General features: G+C 40.0%; 1 protein-coding gene across 2 annotated transcripts in view; it reads right to left on the bottom strand.

Moving 5' to 3' along the window:
• The window catches only part of asic2 (acid-sensing (proton-gated) ion channel 2), a 410,215-nt gene that overhangs the window by 16,131 nt on the left and 366,543 nt on the right, over window positions 1-27,541 (bottom strand). For both annotated transcript variants that reach the window (XM_078270169.1, XM_078270168.1), the window contains 4 exons: window positions 25,177-25,327; window positions 11,393-11,520; window positions 5,591-5,741; window positions 4,951-5,007 (listed from right to left, as the gene is read on the bottom strand). In XM_078270169.1, the coding sequence (XP_078126295.1) occupies window positions 4,951-5,007; window positions 5,591-5,741; window positions 11,393-11,520; window positions 25,177-25,327 (487 nt within the window). The remainder of the gene's footprint in view (window positions 1-4,950; window positions 5,008-5,590; window positions 5,742-11,392; window positions 11,521-25,176; window positions 25,328-27,541) is intronic.

Genomic DNA, 27,541 nt, shown 5'->3' with positions numbered 1-27,541 from the left:
AACAACAACCAGTGACCGGAAAACTGTGAAAGACAACTGAGAGAGACAGGAGGAAGAAGAAAGCTGGACATGAAGGTCTGGCCCCGTGGCCCACAGGAGCACATGGTCCCTCAACACTTGCTGAGCCACCAGGCAATGAATTTCAAGAGCAAGACGACCAAATCTCCATCTTGACAGATGTAATAGCACTTTCTTTTTTAAGTTCTTATAGCCTCACTATCAGTTCAACATTTTTTATTTAAACAGAAATTACTTCCAATATGTGAGATGCTTTTCTTTTTTGGTTTGCAGCCAACCTCGACCAAGATTTCCATTGAGCAGGAGGTGACATTGCCCACCACACCAAGGGTGATCATGCTAGGTACGAGAAATAGTTTGAAGAAGAGGAGGATGTTTTATTAGCAATGTATGTTTGGTATTCTGTGACAAACTGCAATTGAGATGAGATGTTTGTTTGTTTTTTAAGGAAGAAGTTTGATGTCTTCCACCCATTGGATGGTCAGCATTGAGGGGAAGGTCCTCTTTGAAGCTAACCAACTTAATGACTTCGCCAGTGCTTTTGTCGTCTTCTTTGGCTCCTTTTATGCGTTCAATCTTGAATATCAATGGTCAGCATCTACTACACTGGAGTTGGTACAGAGGTAAGTAATTATCTGCATAAAGCATTTAATAGGTAATGGTACATATTTGGACTGTATGAGCACTCCATACACTTACTGACAAAGAGAAAACAACTGAGAAAAAGAATTGGGTATATGGTGCCCTATTACTGTGGTAACTTAAAGTGAAAACAGACCGGGCACGTAAGCATTGCGCATAGCTGCGTAGCGCAGCTATTTTTATTTCCGCGCCTATGTATCTGTTCATACTGGTCATGGAGCGGCCACTTCGGCCCGCGAGCTGCAGCAATCATTTTGTGTCATTCAGAGAATGTGTCAAGAAAGGCAGTTAATCACATACAGGAAGACCACAGTAGGTTCATGGGGATTTGGGCTGTCTTGACCTCTCACAGCGAGACATGCGATCAGGCACAAGGAGGGAGAGACCGATGGACGGACAGAGAAAGTGACACACACATATATATATATATATATACACACACTGTATATAGGCTACAATTACCACAGCTTTCCCCACTCATCCTGTGTCTTTCTATCGGAGAGAGAGAGGGCCGAGAGAGGAAGGATGGCTTTGTGACTGGCGTGGAGAAAAATGCGTCCGGTATGAATGGCCAGGTGCGCGATCAGGCATGTATCTATGCTTCATGGGTTATATGCTACGCTAGGGGTGGAACGGTACATATTCGTAATATTTCGTATTGAACCGAAATGGTACGGGCGTCTCGGTTCGGTACATGAATTTACACGGAGAATACACGGTATAAAAATAAATAAAACTTGCGTGCAAATGAATTAATGTAATGTGGAACTACTGTTACATACGCGTTTCTTAGGGACACCTAATCTGTAGCCCGCCTTAGCTCTGAAGCTCCCAAGCTCCGCCTACATGTCGAGTCGGTCCAATGAGTCCACACCAGAGCCATGTCTTCCTCACTCTGGTCCACACGAAGCAAACTAGTCCCTTCCATATACAACCAAACACGATGTACTGTAGCTGTATCCCTTCTTGCCTAGACCACAAATGGCTTCCAGGCCCATTTACTTCGCTGTTTGCTCCGCTGTTAGCGCCGCTTTTAGCTCCGCCGTTAGCTTTGCTGTTTGCTGTTAGCGTGTGAAGCTAGCGCCACAATTTGCCAACTGCTCTGTGTAACCGAAGCTGCTCTTTTAACACCCCTGCTCTGTGCATTCACATATGAGAGCAGCGCTTGTCTCCCATATCACACTACTAGCTGATTGTCCTATTTTGTTTACAAGTTCCAGATGGAGTCTGGAGATGATGTAGGGTAGTACTTATTGTTTACTGTTTACATCTTACTTTATACGCTTCAGGCTGTTGCAGCTAGCACAGGGGAGAGACTGGATGACACTAGGTGGTACAGCCTGAGACATGCACAATAAAAAAAATTGCCTTCTGCATTTTTGTTATGCTTTTGTTTTTTTTGCTTTTTGTTATGCTGCATTGTACCGAACTGTGATGTCTGAACCGAGGTATGAACCGAACCGTGACTTCAGTGTACCGTTCCACCTCTACGCTACGTGTACGTGCTCGGTGTGTTTTCGCTGTGACTTTCTGAACCGAACGTGCTCACTGGCAGGTTTTCTTCCATATATACAGTATATTTAAAGGGGGATAAATGGCTGTATTTAAAAGGTGACTGCTGTCGATTATTATGAACATTTAAAACCAGTTTCTTCTTAAGGATCAACCCAGATGAGGGCACCAAGTGCATGGCCAAAGTGGGTACAAGCTGCAAGACGGGAGGAGTTGTCCAATGAAAGGTGACAAGCATCAGCTCCCAAGTCGTCACCTTCCTCCAATGGCTCACCAAGTTTGAGTGGAAGACATCAAACTAGGTAAGCATTTTCTTGTACGATGTCATATAGTTAATATCAGAAAAATGATTACACCGTACGACGAACAGTGCGGCTACGTACCCTGCCTGCTTCAACATCGACAGAACTAAATGCACCGGCATCCTGTATTTACCACTTGTGTCAGCATTGGTCACAGTTACTCAGCAAAAGTTACATAGTGTTGTTTTAATTTTAGTTACAGCTTTCATATGTTTTGTCTAAGTGACTGATAAGAACAACAATCTTTGAAATTGGTCCAGCGAGAACACTGACCTGCAGCTTCGAACCGGGCTCCAATGTAATCATATAGGGCAAATGTGCGTCGTCAATTTCGTCCACAAAAAGTTCTGTTTTTGCCACTGATGGTCTCAGATTATTATTTTAAGTGTCTTGACAACATTATGGAAAGGATCCCTACAGAGATAGACATTTTAGTTAAAGAGGAAGATCCTTTTTGTTTAAACAAGAAACAGCCCCGAAATCACCATCACCAAACCCACCAGACGATCAAAAGTTACTGTTAATTTACAGGGAGTCTGGTGGGTTAAGCAATAGCAATTTTGGGGATGTTTTTATGTTTAAAAAAAAGGATCTTATTCTTTAACAGAAAAACTGTTGACCTCTGTAGGAATCCTTTCCATAATGTTGTCAGAGATTGTCAAAGATTGTTGTCACTTAGACACAAGAACATAGGAAAATAGGGTCCAGGTTGAAAAAAAAAAGGTAACCTTTAGGATATACTGTATACTGTGGTAAATTTTGTAATTTATTTTATTTCTACTTTTCATGTTTATACATATGTTTGAGAGGATTTATGGTCATAAAGATATGCCTTAAAGACATGGAAAAGGAAGGAATTATCTGGGGAGGAAAAACCCTGTAAACTACTACTACTGATGACTGATGTGTTATTTTTTATACTGTCATATTCTATGTTTTTGTTAAGTCTGTTAACAGTTTAGATGAGAGAAACTCATGACCTTTCTCTGCTTCCCATACAGTCCAGGACGGACCACCCCAACAGATGTGGATCAGCAAGCACGAGTACCATGGGTCCGGCCTCTTCATCGTACTTCATAAATGCTTCTAAACAGACTGTTCCTCCTTCCCCTCCCCAACCAAATGCCCAACAACTTCAGCTCTGTGGTAAACAACCACGCCACATTTTTCATACATACTCAGAATTTCTAAAAAAAATAAAATAAAAATAAACTGCCAAGATAAAGGATGAACTGATTTTGGCTAGGTTATTCAGTGTTCTGCAGTTCCATCTGGGGATTTAAAAAAATGTACATTTCGTTTTCTTTGAGTCAATTCAAATGGTAACTGCATTGTTCAGACATGAAGGCTGCCCATTGTTTGGCACATACTTAAACATGGTTGTAGTATCGCTTGTATGAAAATTGTGTCTGTTTTTTTTTTTGTTACACTTTCAGACTTAAAATTATCTTGGTCTTGGTATTTGTACCTGTATAATACGAAAATAAAAATGTATTACTTTTGTACATGAACTAAAGTCAATTATTTGTACCAATGCCGAATAGTGTAATATACTGTGAACCACAATTACAGTAAAACTATAATACATCATGACAATTACAGTATAATTTAGCAAATTGTAATTACAGTACAATTACTGTAAGGGTATTATACTGTAAAACTAAGTTACAGTAAGGTTATTATACTGTACAATGGAACTGTGGTAAGGGCATCATACTGTAAAAAACATGTACAGTTATGGTACTGTAATGGGGTAGTTACCACATATTTACAATAAAAGTCATAATAGCCACCAAAAGTCACCATAACCCTTCCAAAAAAGCTACAATAAAACTGAGAATAGTATATGCCCTGGAAAAGAGCACCAATACAAGAGAAGCTAATTAAGCAATTCAAGGAACACTGATGCTTGTATCAACACTAATTGTGTAGATCACACAGACTTTTCAGCTACGCAACAGGCCAACCGCTAGCATTTTCAATGTAACCATAAGCAGTTAGGTTACCGGAGAGCCACTAACTTTAATGTTACAGCCAAACGGCTTGTCGTTATGACGTGAGGCGCACATAACGCGCGCACGCACGCGTGAAAAGTGCTGTAGCCTATAATTAGTAGACCAGTTGTGTTTCTACAGTTATTCCTTGACTGTGCAATTTCCTTTTTAAATGACGGACAGTATGACGGTGGCTATCACCCGTTCTCAAAAGCAACTTGTTTTCTATTACAGTGGTTTGGCATTCATGATGATATACTCTGGCAGCTCTTAAGTCGAGCCATCTCAAGCTTCAAATTCTCTGCGGTGTTGCTCATCTTTAAAGCAGGTTTAGCATTAAAGCTCTGTATCAACAGGGTAAAAAAAAAAAAAAAGATAATCCTAATCCTTTCCCGAGGCAAATAATGATATGTAAACCAAAACATACAGCATGTGTGTGTGTGTCGTCTTCTTCATGAGGTTGTGTGTCTATGCAGACTTACCGAGGGCAGGCTCAGCGCAGTCTTTGTACTGCTCAGGGGTGCAGTAAGAAGCATCACCTAGGAACAGTTTGAATGAGGAGGAATTTAGTCAATGGTTGTGTTTAAATGTTAAAGGGGATGTACTCTACATTTAGAACATTAATATAGCAGCAAACAGATTTATGCTATGTAAAGATATAGTGAAGTAATGGCGTCCTGAGCAGAAGATGAAGTCACACTCCCTCTGTATGTGTGCTGCAATCCAAGCTTCTCTGTTCTTTGTTTTGCTAGCCGGTCTGGCCTGTGGCCGTGAAAAAAACTTAGGTATTCCACATATTGGGAACGGTCTGTGAGAGCCTGTGGAGGCAATCCCAGCCCTGTTTTTTTCAGTATTTTGACTCCAGCCCCTTTAAGTTCTTGAAAGACAGTTGGATGAATCTAAAAACAGTATATGTGGAACAGCACCTTTTTCCTGCCAGACACATAATACCAAGAAGTTTTTAAATGCCGACACCTAATCCAATATTGACCTGTCATATCCATATGAGGCATCTCAATACACTTTAATCTCACATAAAATACGGCAACCTTGCTAAAAACTCCTGTTGATGAATGCATGCTCAATACACCCCAAATGTGTCAGACCAGCAGTAGTGCTTACCAGGCATGTGCACCATCCTGCAGTTGCAGTTTTCTACGATGTAGCGCGTTTCACAGTCAATCCTGCAGGCAGTTATACTGTAGACCTGGAAAAAGCCAGACTCCAGAGCCCTCCACTCGCACTCTCCCCAGGGGGGAGGCAGGTAGGTCAGCTACAGGGGAGAAAGGTAGTGTGTGGGGGGTTAATCAGGAGATGGTTTCTCTCACATGCACACCAGAGTTTCTGAAGTGTTTTGAGACCTTTTCAATACCACATATAATGCAATATATATAAATTGTCATGGTCATTCCAGTCAAAGAATGTTGGAAAAACAATAGAGACAACAGGGCTTTTAAACAATTATTTATTTAGTACATTCATATCACATTTTTGTCAATGCATCCAAGCTACACAGTATATAACAATGATGATGATAGTGCAGATAGACGGGAAAGGGGGGAGAGAGAGCGAGAGAGAGAGAGAGAGAGAGAGAGAGAGAGAGGGGATGACATGCAGCAAAGGGCCACAGGTCGGATTCGAACCCGGGCTGCAGCCAAGGACTTAGCCTACATGGGGCGCACACTCTATTACGTGAGCTAGATGTCACCCCAATATAATTGATAATTAACGGGATCTGGACCCAGATATGTAGCAGAAAATAGATGGATACATTTACCAATTAAGAAATAATACATTTAAGTTAATCAAAGGTTTTGCTAAAATTGACATTTGCCCATTGTGGGTCAATGAGCTTTCTATCTACTGTGGCTAGCAGTAGCAACAGTGCTTTCTATAGGTCTGGTGGTAAAGACTGAAAAAGGATTAAACAGCCTGTTGAATGTACAAGATCAGAACAGCCCGCAACCAAAAACAAACAGTTTGTACCATTACCTATTAAATGCTTTATGTACAGTAAAAAGTTACTGTACAACTAATGTGACTGCAAGGCAAGCAAGACATTTCTTTTTTAAATAAGACTTTTTTTCATGAGGGAAGATAATTCAATAACTTTGAAGACTTTTCAATGCTTGTGGATATCCCACCCACACACAGATACAGATAAAATCAAAGTATAATGTGGACAGATCCCGACAACAGCTGTCCAAAACCTCCTTGAAACCCAGCCGTTACAGAGAAGCAGAAGAGCCTACAACAAACCAGACGGTGGGGAAAACAATTCAACAGATAGCCAGACTCTGTAAGAAAAATCCCACAACACCCGGCGATGGGAGCACAAAAACTCTAAATGTTCTCCTCCTGCTCTTGTGGCTCGGAGGACTGAGACAGCAGATGAAGAACGAGGGACACGGAGCGAGCAGTGTGGAGGCCCATCTGCTCCGAAACACAGGCAGCCTGCTCTAGCCGTGCACTTGGTATCCATCACCCACCACCCTCTGTTCCCCGGTTCCCTTCATTGTCATCACAATGCATCCCAGCTGGGGCCTCTTCCTCTGCCACAGGAGCAATTTTATTTGGATTAGGCAAAACACAACACCCTGCCAGGTGAAATTTGGCTACAGTTTGCTTGTTAGTACCGACAGAATTTGAAACCTGCGCTTCAAGGGAGTTTGATGTTTTAGGTCTTCAAATCACTTCACTTTGGACAATACATTCAAACACAATCCAAACAGCAATCTAGCATGCTGAATATTTCAGCATCCAAAAGCCTCTGGCCATTTCTGAGCACGACTACAGTGTCTCCTGTGATAATTAAACATGCACCCTCTGAAGCCAGCAGCAAGTGAAAGCACTGAATACTGAAATCCAGGTACTATTAATTTTATTAGGGATTTAAAAAGGTGCTTCTCAGCAATCCTTAACCTTTAAAGTCCCCTTCACACCTCAGCTAATCTTCACTTCTGGCCTAATTAGAGTCAGCTGTGGCTGATGGAGATCTGATTATTATTTCCCTCTGAAATCAGATAATCCAAGGTGTTCAATATCACTTTTCACTGAGTTGGGACCTGTTGACCTGATTATGGTCTATCTAATAAGAGACAAGGCCTGTGCTCAAATCAATGTTCCATTCCCCTGCTGTGCCGGAGCAATGCATTAATTAGGCTTTACAAGCTGGTCAACAGGGGACATTGTTAAGAAAGTTGGATTTAAGAACAGGGTGGGTTTAATAAGGTCATTGTATTAGCACTGGTTGGGTGAACTGAAATGGAAACTGTAGAGCACTGGTTTGAGCTGGATCTCAACATTAAATCAATGTACAAAAGCAAGACAGAAATTTCAAAAAAGGGCCCTTTGTAGAGCTGAAATACAAAGACCCTGAGCTTGAATTGAGAGGCAGCAAAAGAATAATGGTATAATGGAGACATTTTTTCATCCATTGGGAAGACTTTATTTCTCAACCAAGAGAACACTGTGGCCTTTTAGCTTCAGTCAAAAGACCAGTGAATGGCAATTTCTATGTCTGGAGAGCTTGAATTCAAAATTGCCTGTCTGCCTGTGAAGACTCATTCAAACCCTTACTATAGGCTGTGTACTTTGTGCCTCTAGCTCACTTGATTGAGCTGCTTTGATCTAGGCCCAAAATGATTAGCCAAAATGAGCTTATTAAACTCTTTGTCAAAGTAATTTTCACAGGCAGACTGATTGGTATCCATTACAAAGATCCACTAATTACCAGTTTTTTTTTTTTTAACACATTCTACAAAGCCCCATCCCAAATCTCTGACCCAGATACTCTAACCAATCATCATTATCAGGATTGCATTTGGACATATTTGAAAGTGCCCTACGGGTTTCCACAGAATAAGAAGCTAGGTGGGAACATCTCGCAGCAGGAGGGATTTTCCCTGACTTCTGATACAAAGTAAAGCTCTGCATTAATTAGCTGGAGCTAAATTTGCTGTGTTCCCCACTGTGTGGGCTTGTGCAGTGTTTCCACAGCAGTCAGGAAGCAGAGGGACTGCCTTCACCCTTGCCAGTCACATAACTGGACTGACAGATGAACACAGACAGAAACCCTGGAGGCTCATTACCCAGGAGGCCTAAGCATCACTTTTCTTCTTCTCATTTCCGCCTACCGCTGAGGTGACTCTCTGTGCTGCAGCACCACACTGAGCTGTGATGTAGTGAAGCGAGGTTTGAACTGAGTTTTGCTGAAGCAAAGTTCTTGAAATTCACACTGAACTTATAAAATGAAATTGCAATTTCAGTTATTCACATTCAGTACATGTGTCTGCACTTGAGAAACCAGGTTACCCAGAGCTAACATTGAGAAAATATATATATATATATATATATATATATATATATATATATATATATATATATATATATATATATATATATAGATATACATGCATGATAAAGCTAGTTACTGTAAATCCCTCATCTGTAGTTCTTTGTTGTAACTATATTAGCAATGAGAGACGAGCACGAACTGTGACTGAATTTTAAGAATAGTCGAATGTTTAGTGGTGGAAACCGACTTATTTAGACTTTTAGAGGCTGCTTTGTGATCGTTTTAGTTTTAGTTGAACTCTGAATGGAATTACTCTCACCACATTCATAGTTTTGTTTTTGGCTACAGTAGGCAGCTGTTTTCTGTGAAAAAGCTCTAAATCCCCAGTGTACTCTACCTGCTTAGCACCAAACATCAGCAACACAAAGTAAGAAACTAGCTGGTAATACACAGTACAGCATTTGGTGGTGTATTTCATATATATAGTTAGATATTTCACTCACATTTGCCAGGTAGCCAGAAACTGGATAAATAAATACTAGGGCTGTCAAACAATTCAATTTTCTTAATCGCGATTAATTGTTGAATTTCTATAGTTAATTGTGATTAATCGCATGTTTCATCACATGATTAAAATTCTATTATTTTGCATTTCAGAACTGTTTTTAAGTACATATTAACAATGGAAAGCAAATTTTACCAGTGTATCTTGATTGGGAATCAAATGAATGCAAAGAAAATGACTTTATGAACTTGATTTTAAGATTTGTATTTGTTTATTATATATTTAATCTAGTCACACATTTGAATCTAGAGTCAATATTAGGGTTGGGTATTGTTTGGTTTGGATACCGGTGCTAAAGCGGTACTTTTAAAACGGTACCGGTGCCTTAACGGTGCCTAAACTTACTAAGGGTACTAAACAGTTGGCGACATTAAAGAATGGCTTGTTTATTGCTAAGGCCATATCGTCAAAATTAAATGTTTAATAATAATGTAATCACTATAACAATAACTTATTTCACTAGTAAATAGCTGTTGAATGACAAAAACAACCACCAGATGGGAAAAGGGCATTTAACAACAACTTTGAATGCACCACAAGGCTGTAAATTACCAGTTTCATTGAACGCACCGTCTGTGTTTTTCCAACAACAGCAGCTGCAGATTGTTACATCCCGGTGTCCTCCACACCACAATCCTCTACAATGAAATACAGACAAACTTTATACCGTTTAGCGTTAGCTGTCAGCATTGTAACCGTGTTTAATCCAGCTACTAGCTAGCGGTAGGCTAACGTTAGCTGCTGTCGAGTATAGTGTTAACTAGCGTCACGTGCAGCAATGTTTCTGTTGCCTGTAACGTCTGTTTCAGAGCATCAGAGAGAAGTGCAGACATATCAGTGGCACCAGAATGAGGCACCGAAATCCGCGTTGCTATTCCTGCAGCAGCAGGATGTGTTACGAGGAAGTACAGCAAAATATTAGCCTGTTAGGCACAACGCAAAGCCGAGTGAAGTGAAAATAAATTAATAAATGGCGGCATGCGATTAATATGCTAAAAAAAAATTAACGCATTATGCTCGGCCCTTAATCGCATCGCGATTAACGCGTTAATGCTGACAGCCCTAGTAAATAGGCAACTGTTTGTTCGCCATATCAAATCAAAACGTGTTAATATGTTAGTGTTGTGTTCACAGCTTGCTTTTGCTGCCCCCAAGTGGCAAAAGAAACAGCTATTGCAGGTGTAAGTGCATGTACGGGAAACACTCACTTGCTAAAGGAGCAGAAAATGCATTGATATGTTGGAAAGGGATATCATTTAAGAATGACAATAAAATTAATTTATCTTGACAGCAATCTGTCTGCTAAGAGAAGGTCAATCTAGTCAGCTCCCACTGTTGAGGCAGATAAGACATTTCCAAAAGCTTAACTTGAAAAAGAGAAAAAAAAATGGAGATGAAAACGAGAGACAGAGATAATAACCGAGACAGAGACAGAAATGATAACAACTGGTAAAAAAGTATTCCTAACTGACAAGGCTGAGAGGACTCGTGATATAGAGACATTCAGCTTGGCAGTGTAGAAACACCTTCACTGAAACGTGTTCATCTCGAGCCAACAGGATGGAAAAGAGAAAACAGGGAAGACAACCTTGTGAAGTAGGAGCTTCTGGTGACAGAGAAAAGGCTATTTGCATTAAATACCTTCGGCTGTGTATATCTGTGAGACCTGCGGCTTTTAATATTGGCCTTGTGTGATGGGACAAAGCTTCAGAATGACTAAGTGGGGCTGAGTCCGAGTGAAGCACCTCTCTACCAACAAGGTCAAAGTCACTGACAGTGGGGGAAGTTATCATTTGTCAGTCAACAATCCCCAAGAGACCAGAGAGGCCAACTCATGTTGCAGAGGGTATTGAGACACACTTGTAGCCACTCACACACATGCATTCACACAGACCAATCACGCCTATTATGGCAAGTAATTTATCAAAGTTGATTTAGTTTCATTTTGTTTTATCTCTGAGCGATAAACTGAACATGCGGATTAGAAGTGAAAAACAGCACAAGGAGGAGAAATGATAAAAAAGCTATTAACTGTGTAGAAGTGGAAGTCAGGGACACCTACCCTCTGCTCCTGTGTGGCTACAAAAGTCTGAAAGCCGGGAGCTACGCCGAAGCCCAGCTCGTGAACGAATGGAGGCTCCGCCTGGCTGTGGATCTGCACCCGCACACCTGCCTCGAAGGCTGTATCCTCTGGAAAGGAAGACAGATGGAAATACCCAGTTAGATGATTTATTCAGTCAATAAACAGAAATGTGCAGAAAAAAACAACTTAAATGTCTTTGGCTTTTTGACTGGTTCAGGTATGATGCTCAGGGAACAGAGTAGCTAGAAAAAAGACAAACAGATGCTCCTTCAGAGAGTCAGAAACCAAATTTCTTGTTTGAAACATCCAGCAAATTTGGCTCTTTTGACTTAAAGCCATGAGGTTTTAGGATTCTTTACTACAACACAAACTCTTAAAGACGTGCGGTCCCATTTGTTTTGACATCAAACACAGGTAAGAGCAGAAGGCTTGGTGCTGACTCAATAGATGAAAGGACCTTTATCCTGCTATTCAGAGCACTCGTATGCACTAACACACACACACACACACACACACACACATTCATGGGCAAGGATGAAGAGAGCCATAATATTTATGGGAAAAGAGAGAGCAGCCTTTGCAGAAATCGATAATGTTCTCTGTCCATGTCCTCACTTTCTCCCGGACATTCAATCAAGGCTTTCTCCTGCCAGACGATCAGCCAGACACCTCGAGGTGCTCTGCAACCAACAGACATCTGAGCCTTTCAGCACAGCCAGCCTCACAAATCCACACAAACACATAGCAGTATCACCCTACTATAATACACCCATCAATCAAGCATCTGCAGTGACTGATATGGTGACAGCTTGGATGCATTCACATTAAAGAACAGATGAAGGGATCAAACATGACTTTTTCTGAAAGCGTGCAGTAAGTGTGTGTGTGTGTGTGTGTGTGTGTGTGTGTGTGTACGTGCGTGCGTGTGTAAAAGAGTATGAAAGAAACATTGGGTGTTTAAGAGAGATAATCAGTCTGTTTTTGTTTGTGTGTGTGTGTGCGCGTGTGTGTGTGTGTGTGTGTGTGTGTGTATCAGAATAGAGAAGCAAGTGCATTAAATGTGCACGCTGATGACAGACTGCTGACTGTGTTCATGTGTGAGCGGGGAGTTAAATCATTGTTGTGTCCTTTCCTGTGCAGTGTCCGTTCTGTGAAAAATATAGTATCATGTCCTGTGTAAAGAAGGTCTTTTACCAACAATTACTGGAATTGTTGGGTCTTTGTAAATTATACTGTATTATTAAAGTGTGGTCTGTAAATTGTCTTGAGATAACTCTTGTTATGATTTGATACTATCAATAAAATTTAATTGAATTACTTGTATGTGGCTGACAAGTGTTATGTCCTTTATGTCTCATCCTACTCTGTCCAGCTGTGAGACTTGTCCTTTATGTGTTCGCTGTGCCATTAAGGAGCTATTAGATCCCTGTGTATTTAGGACACAGTTTAATTGAATTGGCATCATTTAATGTACACAAAGGAAAAGGCAAATGCAGCACAACATTTTTCCAAGGCAGTATACTGTATATGGGCAAACGTATGTGGATGCCTGAACAATTCGCCCATATGTGAGTGCTGAACATATAACAATAAACATATGTAACAGCCTCCACTCTTCTGGTTTCATAACCAGTTTTTGAGCTAAATTCAGGTCATAAACCAGTAGAAGGCTGCATTTCCATCTGGGAGGGTTGTGCAGCGGTGTTGGAGTGTCACCTAATTCCTACCACACTTGAAGGCAGCTTCATTTTACGGAGTAAAAGAAGAGACTGTGCTTTGTGCTGGAGCTTGTTTCAGGAAACATCCGCTGTTACAGAAACTCCTGAGCAGTTTGGTGTTGGGTGTTTTGTTTTTTACCCTTCTTTTTGCAGTGATAAAGGCAGGGATGTTTACAATACGGGACTCTCACACCACCTTAAAACGGACTGAAAGGCCAGATCGCTGGTTCAGTATGAAATTGGGTTGTTTTTTTTCCAAAAGTTTATCTGTTTTTGTTTTTTTTGCCGCATGCCCTGCATTTTTTTTAGCACCCCCCTGAGGTCCCCACCACTACAGCCTAAACCCACTACCACATTCAAATCAATAGGAGGACTGGTGTTTTTGCCAGACCACCTGATCTAATCTGAACGCAGCTTAAACATGACAATTTGGTCCTACTTTAGCAACGCAGACTAAACCCGTCAAGTAGTTCAAACAAACTAGACAACATTGGTTTTAATCAGATTGAATGATTAAACTGGCCATTTATTTATGGAATTGAATGTAAATAGCTTGCCAGAGTGCATGAAAACGCCATCAAAATAGAGCTTTTTTTATCAAGTCAAAGTGCCAGGGGAGGATTCCCCAGACCCCCTAACAGAGCTCCAAAACCAAAACTGCCTCATTTGTCATTGTATGACTTCATCCGATCATTTGAGTAGAGTTTGTCCTATATTTTAGTTATTGTTAATGTGGCATGTAAAAGGAAAACACATGATATTAAACTATATGTCTTTATAATAGTTGTTGGACTAATGCTCCATTAGCAGTGATAGCATTTTACATAATTAGCCACTATTGTCCAAAAAACAATCAGAAACACATAAAAGACACAGGGACGTCTGCACAACATGAAAATATAGGCACTAACTTCAATGGCTGTTCATTGTGATAAAGGAATATGTCACCCAGTGTGGCTCTTCAGTGTGTTTTTAATGGTATTTGTACAACAATCGAGTTCTATAGCAAAGTGGAATAAGCTTTGACTGCATATGCAATAACTTAGGAGCATATATTCATTGTAGGTCTAATTATCTTTTCAAGTTATGTGTTGATAATAATAATAAAAAAAATAACTTTGTTATTTAACTAAACATGTTTGTGTATAGGCAGACATTTAATAAGATGCCATTTTCTGTAGTTACATTGTTGCTAAACATGGCTTTGTTGCTCTTGGTAAACAATTAGTAGCACTAATATGGTGACTGTAACACAAAAATATCTTTTAAAAAACTATTTATTCAGCTGTTGTGTGTTGAACATTTGTCAAACTAAGTGCCTGCTGTAACATAAACATCCATGATAATATATTGGATGGATATAGTATATATATTGGACTTGATGTATAATAATGAAATACTGAGAACAGACTTAACATGAGTATTTTCTCAGTGTCAATATTTGATAAATTTAAAAAGCTTTTTGCTTCCATCAATTCAAGTGACATTCAAGATGAGACATCCACAACGATGATGTGAAAATCAACCTTTAAACAATTTTTTGAAAATGTCATGGACATGTTATTTATACTCAGAACAACATGACATAACACAGGAACAAGATTAGGCATCAAAAGACCAAACAACTGAGCTACAGCACAGTGATTTCTAACAAGGGGGTATTTCTGAAAACAAACTAGTTTGTACAATTTGTACAACACGTTGGAAGGCAAAAATGTTAATAGCCATTCTGCACGGCCACAATCAAAGTTGGGGCAAAAAGCTGGCTGTTATCGAGAGGGGTGAGAGACACGATAATGATTTACATATAGGGATATTAAAGAAAGCGTTGGAGAGAAATTCAAATGTTGTTTGTTGGATTGTTGGTTACAGAAAAAATAGGACACAGCACCCACATTTCTGACATCAGGAAGGTGTCGGTGTTCTGTAGGAGGTTTCAGGTATTGTTCTACAATCCAACAAGCACTTCATTTGGCGCATACTGACTAGAGCCCGACTGATAAAGGATTTTTAAGGCCGATATCGATACAAATATTTGGTGATTTAAAAATATGATATTCCGATATATCGGCCGATATATATTTAACGCCCAGAAATGCGTAACAAAACATAAACAGATTTCCCTAACATTAGTTATTTGTAGTTATTTATGAGTCCTCACTAAAATAATATAATAATGCAGTTTAAAAATAAACTTGTTTGTTTATTGTCACAACAGAACAGAGGAACATCAAAATACATATATTAAAGTTCTGATAAATAAAATGTATAATGTATGTTTCGTCCGTTTTTGTTTTATTTTTTAAATATTCATTTATGGCTGCTCATTATTTCATGTCGTATCATGCTGCTGCTGCCAGTGTTGGTGGTGTCTCTCTGTTTGGGTCAACCACATTTCGGATTTGGTCTAATAATCCTTGAGTCCATTTCTGACTGTTCTCAGATCTATTATGGATAGGGCTTCATTCTTTGAAAATTAATTTTTGCATGTTAGTAGGTTTTTTATGGGGTCTGTTTTGGTCAGGACACATGAGACACTGGATATTTAAAAGAAATAAAACCATGGGTGAAATTCCCACTAGGACTAGCCACTTCAAATGTCTTTTTTTGTCTGAAAATAAGTAAAAAGAGCTAATAGAACAATGGCCAAGAAAACACTGAAAATTCAAAAAATGCATAATACTGACAGATCATTATATCAAAAGTTCCTAAAAACTCCTCTTTGATGCAATATTATATCTTGTCTTTGATGGGTTTATGTTTTTGATGTTGTCTGTGACCTCCTAACCAAAGACAACTTTCTATCATTATGTAACAGAGAATGAAGATTTTTGAATCTTGAATTCTGATATTTACAGGAAATAACCTGCTCAGAATTCATCCAAATCGCTTATTTTATAAAAACGTCCTGCAGTTTCCTGCATTTACTATTGAATATAATATGGAATATCCATAAAATGTTAGTCAAGTTGTCAGTGTGCAGAGGATACACTGATCATATCCTATAGATACATACTGTCTTGTAGACAATTATCTTTTCCTCAGAGTAAAAAATAGATTTATATTTTCACACTGTATCTGTCTATTTGCACACACAAAAATAAGATAGTGTGTGTGTGTGTGTGTGTGTGTGTGTGTGTGTGTGTGTGTGTTAGAGATCAGAGCAGTTGTAGTTTAGTAGTTTAGTTGTAGTGTACACTTTTAGTTTATACTTTGTCCTACTTTAAAGTAGTATACTACTGATATTTTCCGTATTGCTATTTAACAACAACAACAACCTGGTGAAATATTAACCTAAGTCTGTCACATCATATGGATACAACTATAAAGATACAATTTGCCTGTTCCCAGCATTAGCACAACACTGCGATGGCTAGCTTGTTACCTGTTACGATATATGCTAAATGTAACGTCTCTTTCATATTAGCAAGTGACTGACCTATCTGGGTGTGTTTTGCGATGCCTGATGAAGTTCAACGTTGTTGATCCGGCATTTATCTTGGTGCCACACACCTTGCATGTAGCTGTCCGCTTACTGCCACAAAAGGCACAACTCCGGGAGGACTTGGTGTCGCCATTGTCAATGCATTTTGATATTGATATGTGAGTGCGCGCACATAAAAGTCAGGTCCATAAATATTGGGACATCGACACAATTCTAATCTTTTTGGCTCTATACACCACCACAATGGAGTAGAAATGAAACGAACAAGATGTGCTTTAACTGCAGACTTTCAGCTTTAATTTGAGGGTATTTACATCCAAATCAGGTGAACGGTGTAGGAATTACAACAGTTTGTATATGTGCCTCCCACTTTCTAAGGGACCAAAAGTAATGGGACAGATTAACAATCATAAATCAAACTTTCACTTTTTAATACTTGGTTGCAAATCCTTTGCATTCAATTACAGCCTGAAGTCTGGAACGCATAGACATCACCAGACGCTGGCTTTCATCCCTGGTGATGCTCTGCCAGGCCTCTACTGCAACTGTCTTCAGTTCCTGCTTGTTCTTGGGGCATTTTCCCTTCAGTTTTGTCTTCAGCAAGTGAAATGCATGCTCAATCGGATTCAGGTCAGGTGATTGACTTGGCCATTGCATAACATTCCACTTCTTTCCCTTAAAAAAACTCTTTGGTTGCTTTCGCAGTATGCTTCGGGTCATTGTGCAGCTGCACTGTGAAGCGCCGTCCAATGAGTTCTGAAGCATTTGGCTGAATATGAGCAGATAATATTGCCCGAAACACTTCAGAATTCATCCTGCTGCTTTTGTCAGCAGTCACATCATCAATAAATACAAGAGAACCAGTTCCATTGGCAGCCATACATGCCCACGCCATGACACTACCACCACCATACTTCACTGATGAGGTGGTATGCTTTGGATCATGAGCAGTTCCTTTCCTTCTCCATACTCTTCTCTTCCCATAACTCTGGTACAAGTTGATCTTTGTCTCATCTGTCCATAGGATGTTGTTCCAGAAATGTGAAGGCTTTTTTTAGATGTTGTTTGGCAAACTCTAATCTGGCCTTCCTGTTTTTTGAGGCTCACCAATGGTTTACATCTTGTAGTGAACCCTCTGTATTCACTCTGGTGAAGTCTTCTCTTGATTGTTGACTTTGACACACATACACCTACCTCCTGGAGAGTGTTCTTGATCTGGCCAACTGTTGTGAAGGGTGTTTTCTTCACCAGGAAAGTATTCTTCGGTCATCCACCACAGTTGTTTTCTCGTGGTCTTCCGGGTCTTTTGGTGTTGCTGAGCTCACCGGTGCGTTCTTTCTTTTTAAGAATGTTCCAAACAGTTGATTTGGCCACACCTAATGTTTTTGCTATCTCTCTGATGGGTTTGTTTAGATTTTTCAGCCTAATGATGGCTTGCTTCACTGATAGTGACAGCTCTTTGGATCTCATATTGAGAGTTGACAGCAACAGATTCCAAATGCAAATAGCACACTTGAAATGAACTCTGGACCTTTTATCTGCTCCTTGTAAATGGGATAATGAGGGAATAACACATACCTGGCCATGGAACAGCTGAGCAGCTAATTGTCCCATTACTTTTGGTCCCTTAAAAAGTGGGAGGCACATATACAAACTGTTGTAATTCCTACACCGTTCACCTGATTTGGATGTAAATACCCTCAAATTAAAGCTGAAAGTCTGCAGTTAAAGCACATCTTGTTCGTTTCATTTCAACTCCATTGTGGTGGTGTATAGAGCCAAAAAGATTAGAATTGTGTCGATGTCCCAATATTTATGGACCTGACTGTAGGCATAGTGCATGCGTTACGTTGCACATTATGGCAAAGGGCAGGGGACATGCAGCTCGTCATACGTTTCCCAACGTATGTGCCAATAAAAGAAAATAGTTTGTTGACAAGTCTCGAAGCTCGAGTCTGAGTCAAGTCTGAAGTCTTTTGGGTCGAGTCGCAAGTCAAGTCTGAAGTCAGCTGTTTGTGCGACTTAAGTGCGACTCGAGTCCGAGTCTCAGACTCAAGTGCACATCTCTGGTGCGTAATAACGTCACATGCTGTTTTTTCAAATGGTATATATTGGATAGATTTGAGGCATTATAAGGTGTTTCTATTCATTTTCGCACTTAATCGCACAACATTAAAGCTAACACTTGCGAACAATGTTTTGCTAGATGGTTAATATTACACAAATTGTAATAGAGGGTTTTCACCGACGTCACGTTCTGGGCGGTAACCTGGATGCGCGGCCATATTGGAGGCACTCGGTGTAAACAACTGAATGGAGTAATGGAGTATAGTGCACTTTGGATACTTTAATACTTTTTGTCTAAACAACAGAAAAGCTCATCAAAACGCGTCCAAGATGCAAAGGCATGGAAGGACTTGCACCACAAAAAAGTGTAGTGCAGTGCAGATCCCTACAAGTTGGCTCCCTCTTCTTGGATCCATGGCGACCTGGTGATTCTTCCTTCAGTTGCATATCCCGATATAGTCAACTACCTGGTTTTCTTGCCGAGCCCATACACAGCGGAAGCCCTTAAATCCTACAAAAGTTTGGAGGCTTATAACCAGATGGTGTGTGGATGGGTGAGGGAGACGCAGTACCAAGTCATTAACGACCAATGTGTTGTGAAGGCCAAAGTAAGTAATGCAATAACGTCTTTAATCAACCTAACCTTAACTGTATGATATAATTGCGATACTCAAGGTGTAACCAAGTGACTCTCAATAGTTGTGTTTTTCATTTCAAAGACCGAACAAGACAGATTTTTCCTTCGTAGATCCTGGTTTAGCTTCCAACCACAAGCGCCTCCTTTCCTCTGATAACTTCTGGCATTCCTCTCCCTGGTTTTTAATAACTTTTGGAAGTCGATAATATTCCAAATGTTTTTCTCGGTCTGACCTATTGATACAACCTAAAACACGGCAATAACTAACCATTTTCCTTGACGCCGTTCGGGATCTACTTCAGTGCCTGTGCTTTGTTGTGATGCGGAGTACCTCCAACATGGCGACTTCAGGTCTGATGACGCGTCGTGAAAACCTTCCTATAGTCTCTCTTTGTCACGCCCCAACATTTACATAGACTACACCACTGATCTGAGATCAGGTAGTCTTCTGAATAGGTCGCGCAGATCTCAGAAATTGTATACATTGTTCATCTGCTATTTTATCACTAAATTCACTTCTGAGACTTTTTTATGCGAGGAAAATGTATTTAAACAAGCGATTGGGGAAATAAACGCCTCTTGTCCGGGAGTGAGCTGGATGGAGCTCAATCATTGAGAGCTAGCTTGCCTCCTCCTAACAAGACCTCTAAAATTCACAAAAATGCATTAAATTGAAATTGGACAAAAATGTTAGCTGAGCTTTGTAAGACCTTAGGGAGCTGTGATATACATGCCGTGACGAAATTCAAAGTGTAAATATACTACTTATGCCGAAAGTGTAGCGGTGATCTTTTGCCATAGGATTAAATGGGACACATAGCCTAGCTAGCAGCTTCTCCTAACGAGACCCCTCAAATTCACAAAAATGCCTTAAATTGAAATCGGACAAAAGTGTTAACTTTGTTAAGACCTTAGGGTAGCTGTGATATACATGCCGTGACGAAATTCAAACTGTAACTATACAATAGTTATGCCGGCAGCTGGCAGCCCCGGTAGTCCAGTAACCCAGAAATGGTGACTTTCCCGTGGGTATGGAGCCCAGCAGGCTCCCGCTTTCTCGTCAGACTGTCTGGAGCTCCTGAAGTCAAACACGTCTTACCAGATTTGCAATTAATTAGCCATCAATTTTCGTAAAACGGCCCATATTTGAGCTTTATATAGTTGATTTCTCGCATAAAAATGTCTCAGAAGTAACGAAATAGCAGACAATGTATAACGTTGCAGTGTCTGAAATATGAGACCTGCTGTCTTTTGATACTCAAGGTGTAGCCAAGTGACTCAATATTTTTCTTTTCATTTCAAAGACCGAACACTCGTAGATCCTAGTTGAGCTTTGCCAACCACAAGCGCCTCCTTTCCAGGAAAATAACGTCTGGCATTCCTCTCCCTGGTTTTTAATAACTTTTGGAAGTCGATAATATTCCAAATGTTTTTCTCGGTCTGACCTATTGGTACAACCTAAAACACGGCAATAATTAACCATTTTCCTTAACGCCGTTCGGGATCTACTTCAGTGCCTGTGCTTTGTTGTGATGCGGAGTACCTCCAACATGGCGACTTCGTGTCTGATGACGCGCCGTGAAAACCCTCTATAGTGCTTGCGTGCCAGCTGATAGCGACATATCAAGGTGGAACAGGAACGACGCTATCAAAACATTGCTAAGATGATGCAGATACACATTCACGTTATGGCCTTTCTTAGATTTTTTTCTATCTAAAATAGCCCTGTATATTTCGCTCATATTTTAAATTTAAAAAGTCTCTCGTCTCCTCGTTCGTCCACTTATGTCTGTCTTTGTTGACACCTGCTATGTCTGCAAAGAAAGCAGAAATACGTGGACAAAATTAACTAAAACTTCTTCTTCGTTTTATGGCGGGTAGCAACCATAAAATTACCTAAAACGCAATTCATTATTTATTCAGCAAATAACGTTTCCATCAGCGTTTATCGCATAAGCCGTTTACCGATTAAGAGAAAATTTGATGAGATCAAACGTACATACTTTAAGGTGATATGTAGGCATTTTTCATTCAATATTACTTAATTTGCATTCAAAAAATGTGTGGATGGAAACATGGCTAGTGCACTAAAAGGACAGCTTGAAGTTTCCAAGATGCAAAAGCAATAGTTTCACACACACACACACACACACACACACACACACACACACACACACACACACACACACACACACACACACACACACACACACACACACACACACACACACACACACACACACACACACAGGAGATTGCACAGACACGAACATCACACTGACCAAAGACTGCAAAGGGAAGTAGAAACTACACAAGTAGAAATATAGGATCAAGAAATTTCCACTTCAATTCTACACTTGATTTAACCTGTTGAACAAATATTCTTCTGCTTCCATCAGATGCTTCTCAGAGTGCTTTTCACCAACGCTTTGAGTCTGCAACTGCAGACACAAAGAGTGGGGAGGCACGGCAAGATTTTAGCACTGCACTTACTTGCCTGTTTGCCACACAAAATGGGAGCCAAGATCTAAGATTATGGATGGCATATTGACAGAAAACAGGAAACGGAGGGAGCCTGCCAGACTGGTTATGAAATACAAAGCAAACTGAGCAAAGGGGAGACATTATAGAACTTGATGTAGCATGCCTCTTTCTAATTTCTCGTCTAAGACGGAAGATTAAACAGAATTCAATAAATCAACAATTCTTTGCATATCTCTCACATTCTCCATCACTTCATCAATGCTATAAAATAGACATAGTGGGTGCCCTGGTTGCTTGGAAACTCTGAAATGTCAGGTTTTCTGTACATAAGCACCGATTTGATCTACAAAAAAACTGTGATGTGTATGATTAAAAAAAAAAAAAAAAGATGTTATTCTCTGATATAAGAAGAAATGGAAGTTGAATGTCATCACAGTTTGACAGGCTGTGATGTGTTTGAAGGGCTGTTCTCTGCAGTGCAAACATTTTGTAATTCTGCTGCATAAGGAAAACATGTGGTGGGTGCTGAGTGTGTAAACAGACCTCTTTGATCAAGACTGCTTGACAAATCTCCGCCGCTGCAACTTTAGACTTAACTTTCTTTTAAAAAAAAAGGTTAAAGTGTAGCAGGAGTTACCTCCTGGTTGTATATTGAATTAATTTGAAGTTACAATTCTAGGAGTTTCTGAAAGTAGCAATCACAAAAACAAGAAGCTTGTTGACATATTTTCGCAGAGAAGCAGCAGGTATCTGTGGAACCAATCTCAACTGTCATCCATGTAACAATAAAACTGAAGCTAAAAACTGAAATACAACTTGTGGGCAAACAATAGTCTGATTTAGAGTCCTAATCACTCAGTTTGATTTGTGTAATTATTTAAGGTCTACTTGAGAACGCCTTCTTTCTAGACAGCCACAGTATATGGATGGAAATAGCAGACAGACACATCCAATCCATTTATTATTCTTATCACTGAGTGGTTCAGTCAGCAACACAGTGAGGGGAAAACTAGGTATCCAGGCAACAGGCCATCTGTTTTCTCCCACCACTTACACTTATATTAGTCTTCACCACATGAAACATATTTTTTCATGTTTGTCCATCATGATGAAGTGATGAGGAGTATGATGGCTGCCCTGTAGCTCCCCGGACAGAGCAGTGTGGTAATAGAACCCAATTGACCGACTGCTGGCCTCTGGATGACGGACAATAAGAAAAGCCACAGGAGGGGAGAAGGTGTGGGGATTGGATTGAAAAAGGAAGGTGATAGGGGAGGAGTCCCAATGTAGTGTGTGCCGATTATGTCTGCACAGCTTAGGGACCTGACTCAGCTCATCTGGGCTAATTAAAACACACAGGGATAAACAAGGGCACTGGAAACTGCAGCCTGCTGTGAGAGGGAGCTATGTATGCTGTCAGGGTGGTGGTTGGAGTACAGTCTGTTCAAACAGAAATAAAACCAAGAAGAGTTCAGGACAGGGGCTGAGGGACTTGCTGTCCAGGGTAAGGGTTAGGGTTGAGCCTAGAGTAAATACGGTCCATCTGCTGGGCTGCTCGTAACTTGGCTAGCTGCACTGGGAATTCCCCCGTCTGCCCTTCCACTGGTTCAGACGTGAGCCGGCCATTCAATGAGCTTCACTGTGGAATTACTAAGGAAGCAAGCATCCCTAAATCCCTCAATCTGAGCCACTAACAAGAGCCCTAATTCACACACATCAGTATGGGGTTAATATAAAGCTGCACTACTTTGTAATAAAGATTATCAACAAATGCGAGGCAAATGACTCTGCAGTAGAGACGGTTATTTATCAGCTCGAGCTCCGATTGTCAAGAATGGAAACAGGATACCCAGGTGGACAAGTTCATTTTCGGCCCTTTTCTGTCACGATGCTTTGACGCCCGTTGCCTCTGTCGGTAACTTCTGTCCCCTCGGCCACAAATTCCATCCGTTTCCCCCCAGCAGCCCTTGAACATCAAAATAGTCCGCACAGAGTTTGAAAGAGAGACTAAAAGTAACAGATAAAAAATAAAAAACATCTTACGGATGTCTGTGTGTGTGTGTGTGTGTGTGTGTGTGTGTGTGCGTGTGTTCGTGTGTGAGTTTGGCGGTGTCTGGGGTGAGCATGATGGAGCGAGTGAGAGAGTGACGTAATGCAGAGCGATCGGTCTGAGTGGAGTTTAAGTTTAAAAGCGAAGACATTAAGTGAATGTACAGCAAAGTTTGCAGTTTTGTGCAGTTATGAACGTGACACACCAGAAGAAGAAAAACAACTATTTTTATCGGGTTTAAAACCCCCCGCATATACATGCTTACTTGGGTGGAAAAAAATAACAAACAAATAACACTAGAGTACTTTGTAATAACAATTGCTAACTATAGCAATAACAATAAAATTTCATCTGATGTACATGTATAATATTCTAAATATCTGTGGCATTGGATAAAAAACGCTGATACAGTTCATCTAACACATCTTAAAACATTTCTGGAGCTTTATTTGAGTTAGAATTTAATAGGAGTTTCTGTGTTCATATGCTTCCGTGGAGGGATTTCATCTGGGGGACATTGACTAATCTCAGTGCTAATTATGGCTAAAATAAATCATTATGGCCCAAAAGGCTCAGTGTGGGACACAACTGGGGAGATTAAGATACTTTATTCACTTTTAAGACTATGATGTCTATGTAATTTGATTTTATTTCCCATTGCATAACAAAATACTAAAAATATAGGAAAAGACAGATTGAAGGCAAAAAAGTGAGAGACCATTGTATTAAATAAGGTGCTGCAGCATGTCTTATGTCTTACGTGACATAATGTGACATAACATGATAAGCCAAAGCTCAAATCTCATTTATAACAACACAGTTTTTGTGGGAATGACAAAAGCAGGCTTGAGTACAAACATGCTAGCCTGGAGGTACGCAAATGTTCAACAGAGGAAGGAATGACTCATATGTCGATAACTCTAAAGTCTCCTGGCTCTGTTTGGGTCCACTCAACATACCGGATGCAATCCACCAACATTAAGTGCACAGGTAAAAAGTCACTCAATGTAACAACATATTAGTGGTGGAGGGATTACGTAATCGAGAGAAATAATACAAGTAGAGAGGGAGCAAGAAATGTGGTATTTTTTACTTCATGAGCAGAAATTTTCTAAAAGTTGTATTCACTTTTGCTGCTTACCCTGGTCTTGTTTCTAACCTAACTTAAACCACATGTTGAAAATATGACCTCATGAGTTGCATTTGAAGGCAGCATAAGATGAGCAAAAAAGAGAAGAGCAACGATGAGGAGCCTTTAGACTGGCTCATTTGTGAGTTAAGGAAAAAAGTAGGGACATGTGAAGTTAATGTTTTAACTCTGTTCCAAGTAAGCAGACAGGTGAGCAAGGTGGTTATGCCTACCTGTGTCCCCCCACACCGGCAGGTACTCGTCCTGCTGGATGTCCAACATGATCTCCAGACCGTTTCCCGCCCCTCCTTTCATGGTGGTGCGGAGCGTCTTCCCCTCCTCTGCAGCGTTAAACATGTAGCACTTCCCATACCTGGTGAACACCTGAGAGGAAACACAGAGAGAGAGAGGACTGATGTGATGACTCGGTAACTCTTATACACAGACACACTGCAGAAGAATAACGTTGCAGAAGATACACTTGCTAAATTATACATTGTGGAGCCAATTTACTACCCTTAGCCAAGCGCAACTTAGAATCAAATTCACTTGCATGATGATAAGCTACAATATGTGTTTTCACATTATGAGGTTTAAAGAGTTTTATGTGACACTTCCAATCTAAATAACACTCCAACAGCCAACATTATCCATCTGTTTCCTCTTTTTGTATTTATCCCTTTTAGCTTGGCAGTTTTCACTCCATTTGCACTCTTTGGATTTATAAGCTTATGACATTGTCACTGCAAGTCTAAGCTAGGCATGCCATATACTGATATATTTTTTCAGGCTACTTAAAAAGGCCATTATTTTGAATGTGAATATATAGAATATCACAAATGTCTGTATATAAATAGATAGATAGATGAGAGTGTAAGTGTTACAAGGTTGCAAGGCCTTAGTGATGTCAACAAGTTTACTAAAACAAATTTTAAAAAAGACCACAAAAAAAGCACATTTGAATAGATTTTGTCCCCCTTCTTGTTTTTGTTTTTCTTATTTCCTTTTGGGATCGATATGATTTGAGTTTTTTGCTGCAACAGCATCCATCATGCTTTGGGTGATTGGGCTTTGGGTAAACTAAAAGTGTCATGTTGTCAAGCAGTGTAACCATGGATGTACAAATATTAATGTAAAATGTCCAAATTTCATGACTAAGAAAATCTACGGCAAAATCTACCGTTACAACGAACCCCCCTTTTTTTAAGACAATTTCTAAGCAGATTTATGGACATTCACCCACAGTGGACAGTGAGTGCTTATATCACTAACAAGAGTAAGTTACACTCATTCAAAGGGTTGAAGTAACTTATGTGTGATCACAAGGCTACATGTGTTATTGTGAAGTGTGTATCTGTGAAGGACAGCTCTGGCCATGCAGTCTTTCATTCTCACATTACGGTATCTACCTTTCTTTTTGAAGGAGCCTTCAGTTTTTTAAATTGCGCCCAGCTCTTATGAGTAAAGCCAAGCAACTGTAGCCCACAGAAGCAAGCAGCAATTCAAAAAAATTTCACATGTAATCGCGTTGAGTGAATTACAGCCTGCAGCTTATCTGAGAAGTATTAGCAAACATGTATATATATATATATATATATGACTTTAGTTGTGAGGTCTCCACTCATGAATAGTGATCACCATGACAACCATCCACTTCAATCACAGCAATGTCTGATTGAGAGGAAGTGACTTATGGGAAGAATGTAATAGACCAAGAGCACAGATGCCCTCAGGACCTGTCAGCAAAATTTAAATTTAAACATCAATGCGGTGTACTCATATGACTTACAGACTCCAGTCTATGACATACTGTATGTCCTGACTGTACAGTATGATCACTGTCTCATAGTGTTCACATATGTGTTTTACAATGGTTGTCATGTCAGCCATGGTCCTTTATTAAAGAATAATTAAATGCAATTCATTATATTACATATTCGACGAATACTAAAAAGTTGCCTGAGCTCATTTGTCTGGGTCTTATATTTCCATGCCACAACCACATTCCTGACAGTGTCCTGGCTGTGCGTCTTCTCTTTCATTGTTGTGTGAATAGTGTGCCAAACAAACAAACTGAACCAAAAACATAACCTCCTTGGCTGCAGTAATAAATTAAACCCTTTAAGTAATTTATTTTTAAATACAGTGAGTGTATTCAGAATACCACAAATTTAAACTATAACTGTAACGGAATACAGTTACTCATATTTTGTATTTTAAATACATAAATACATAAGTTACTTGTATTTCCTTACTCCCCAACCCTGGTAACCAACGAACGCTCACCTGGTGTAAACATGGGAATATTTCCCCTTCCATCCCACATGATTTTAGGACAGGGGTAGACTTGTTCAAACCAGCTGTTTGTCTTTTATGTAGACGGAGAGAGAAATATTGAGTATGGAAGGCTACTGATAGTGGAGGTTATTGTTAATCTCTGCTTCTCCTGCACAAAATGTTCTCCCTTGATTGTTCAGAATTGGCTAAAAAATTGGAGCCAAGAAAAAAAAACATTTCTTCAATTCTGAGGGACTGAAACAGAAAAAAATTATTTACCATGGATGTTATATATTGCTGCAAAAGACAAGACAATGGAAG

Source organism: Sander vitreus, chromosome 15, assembly GCF_031162955.1.
Source record: "Sander vitreus isolate 19-12246 chromosome 15, sanVit1, whole genome shotgun sequence".
Classification (NCBI taxonomy): Eukaryota; Metazoa; Chordata; class Actinopteri; order Perciformes; family Percidae; genus Sander; species Sander vitreus.
Note: the sequence above shows the minus strand (reverse complement) of the source record. Positions and strands in the feature narration are given on the sequence as shown.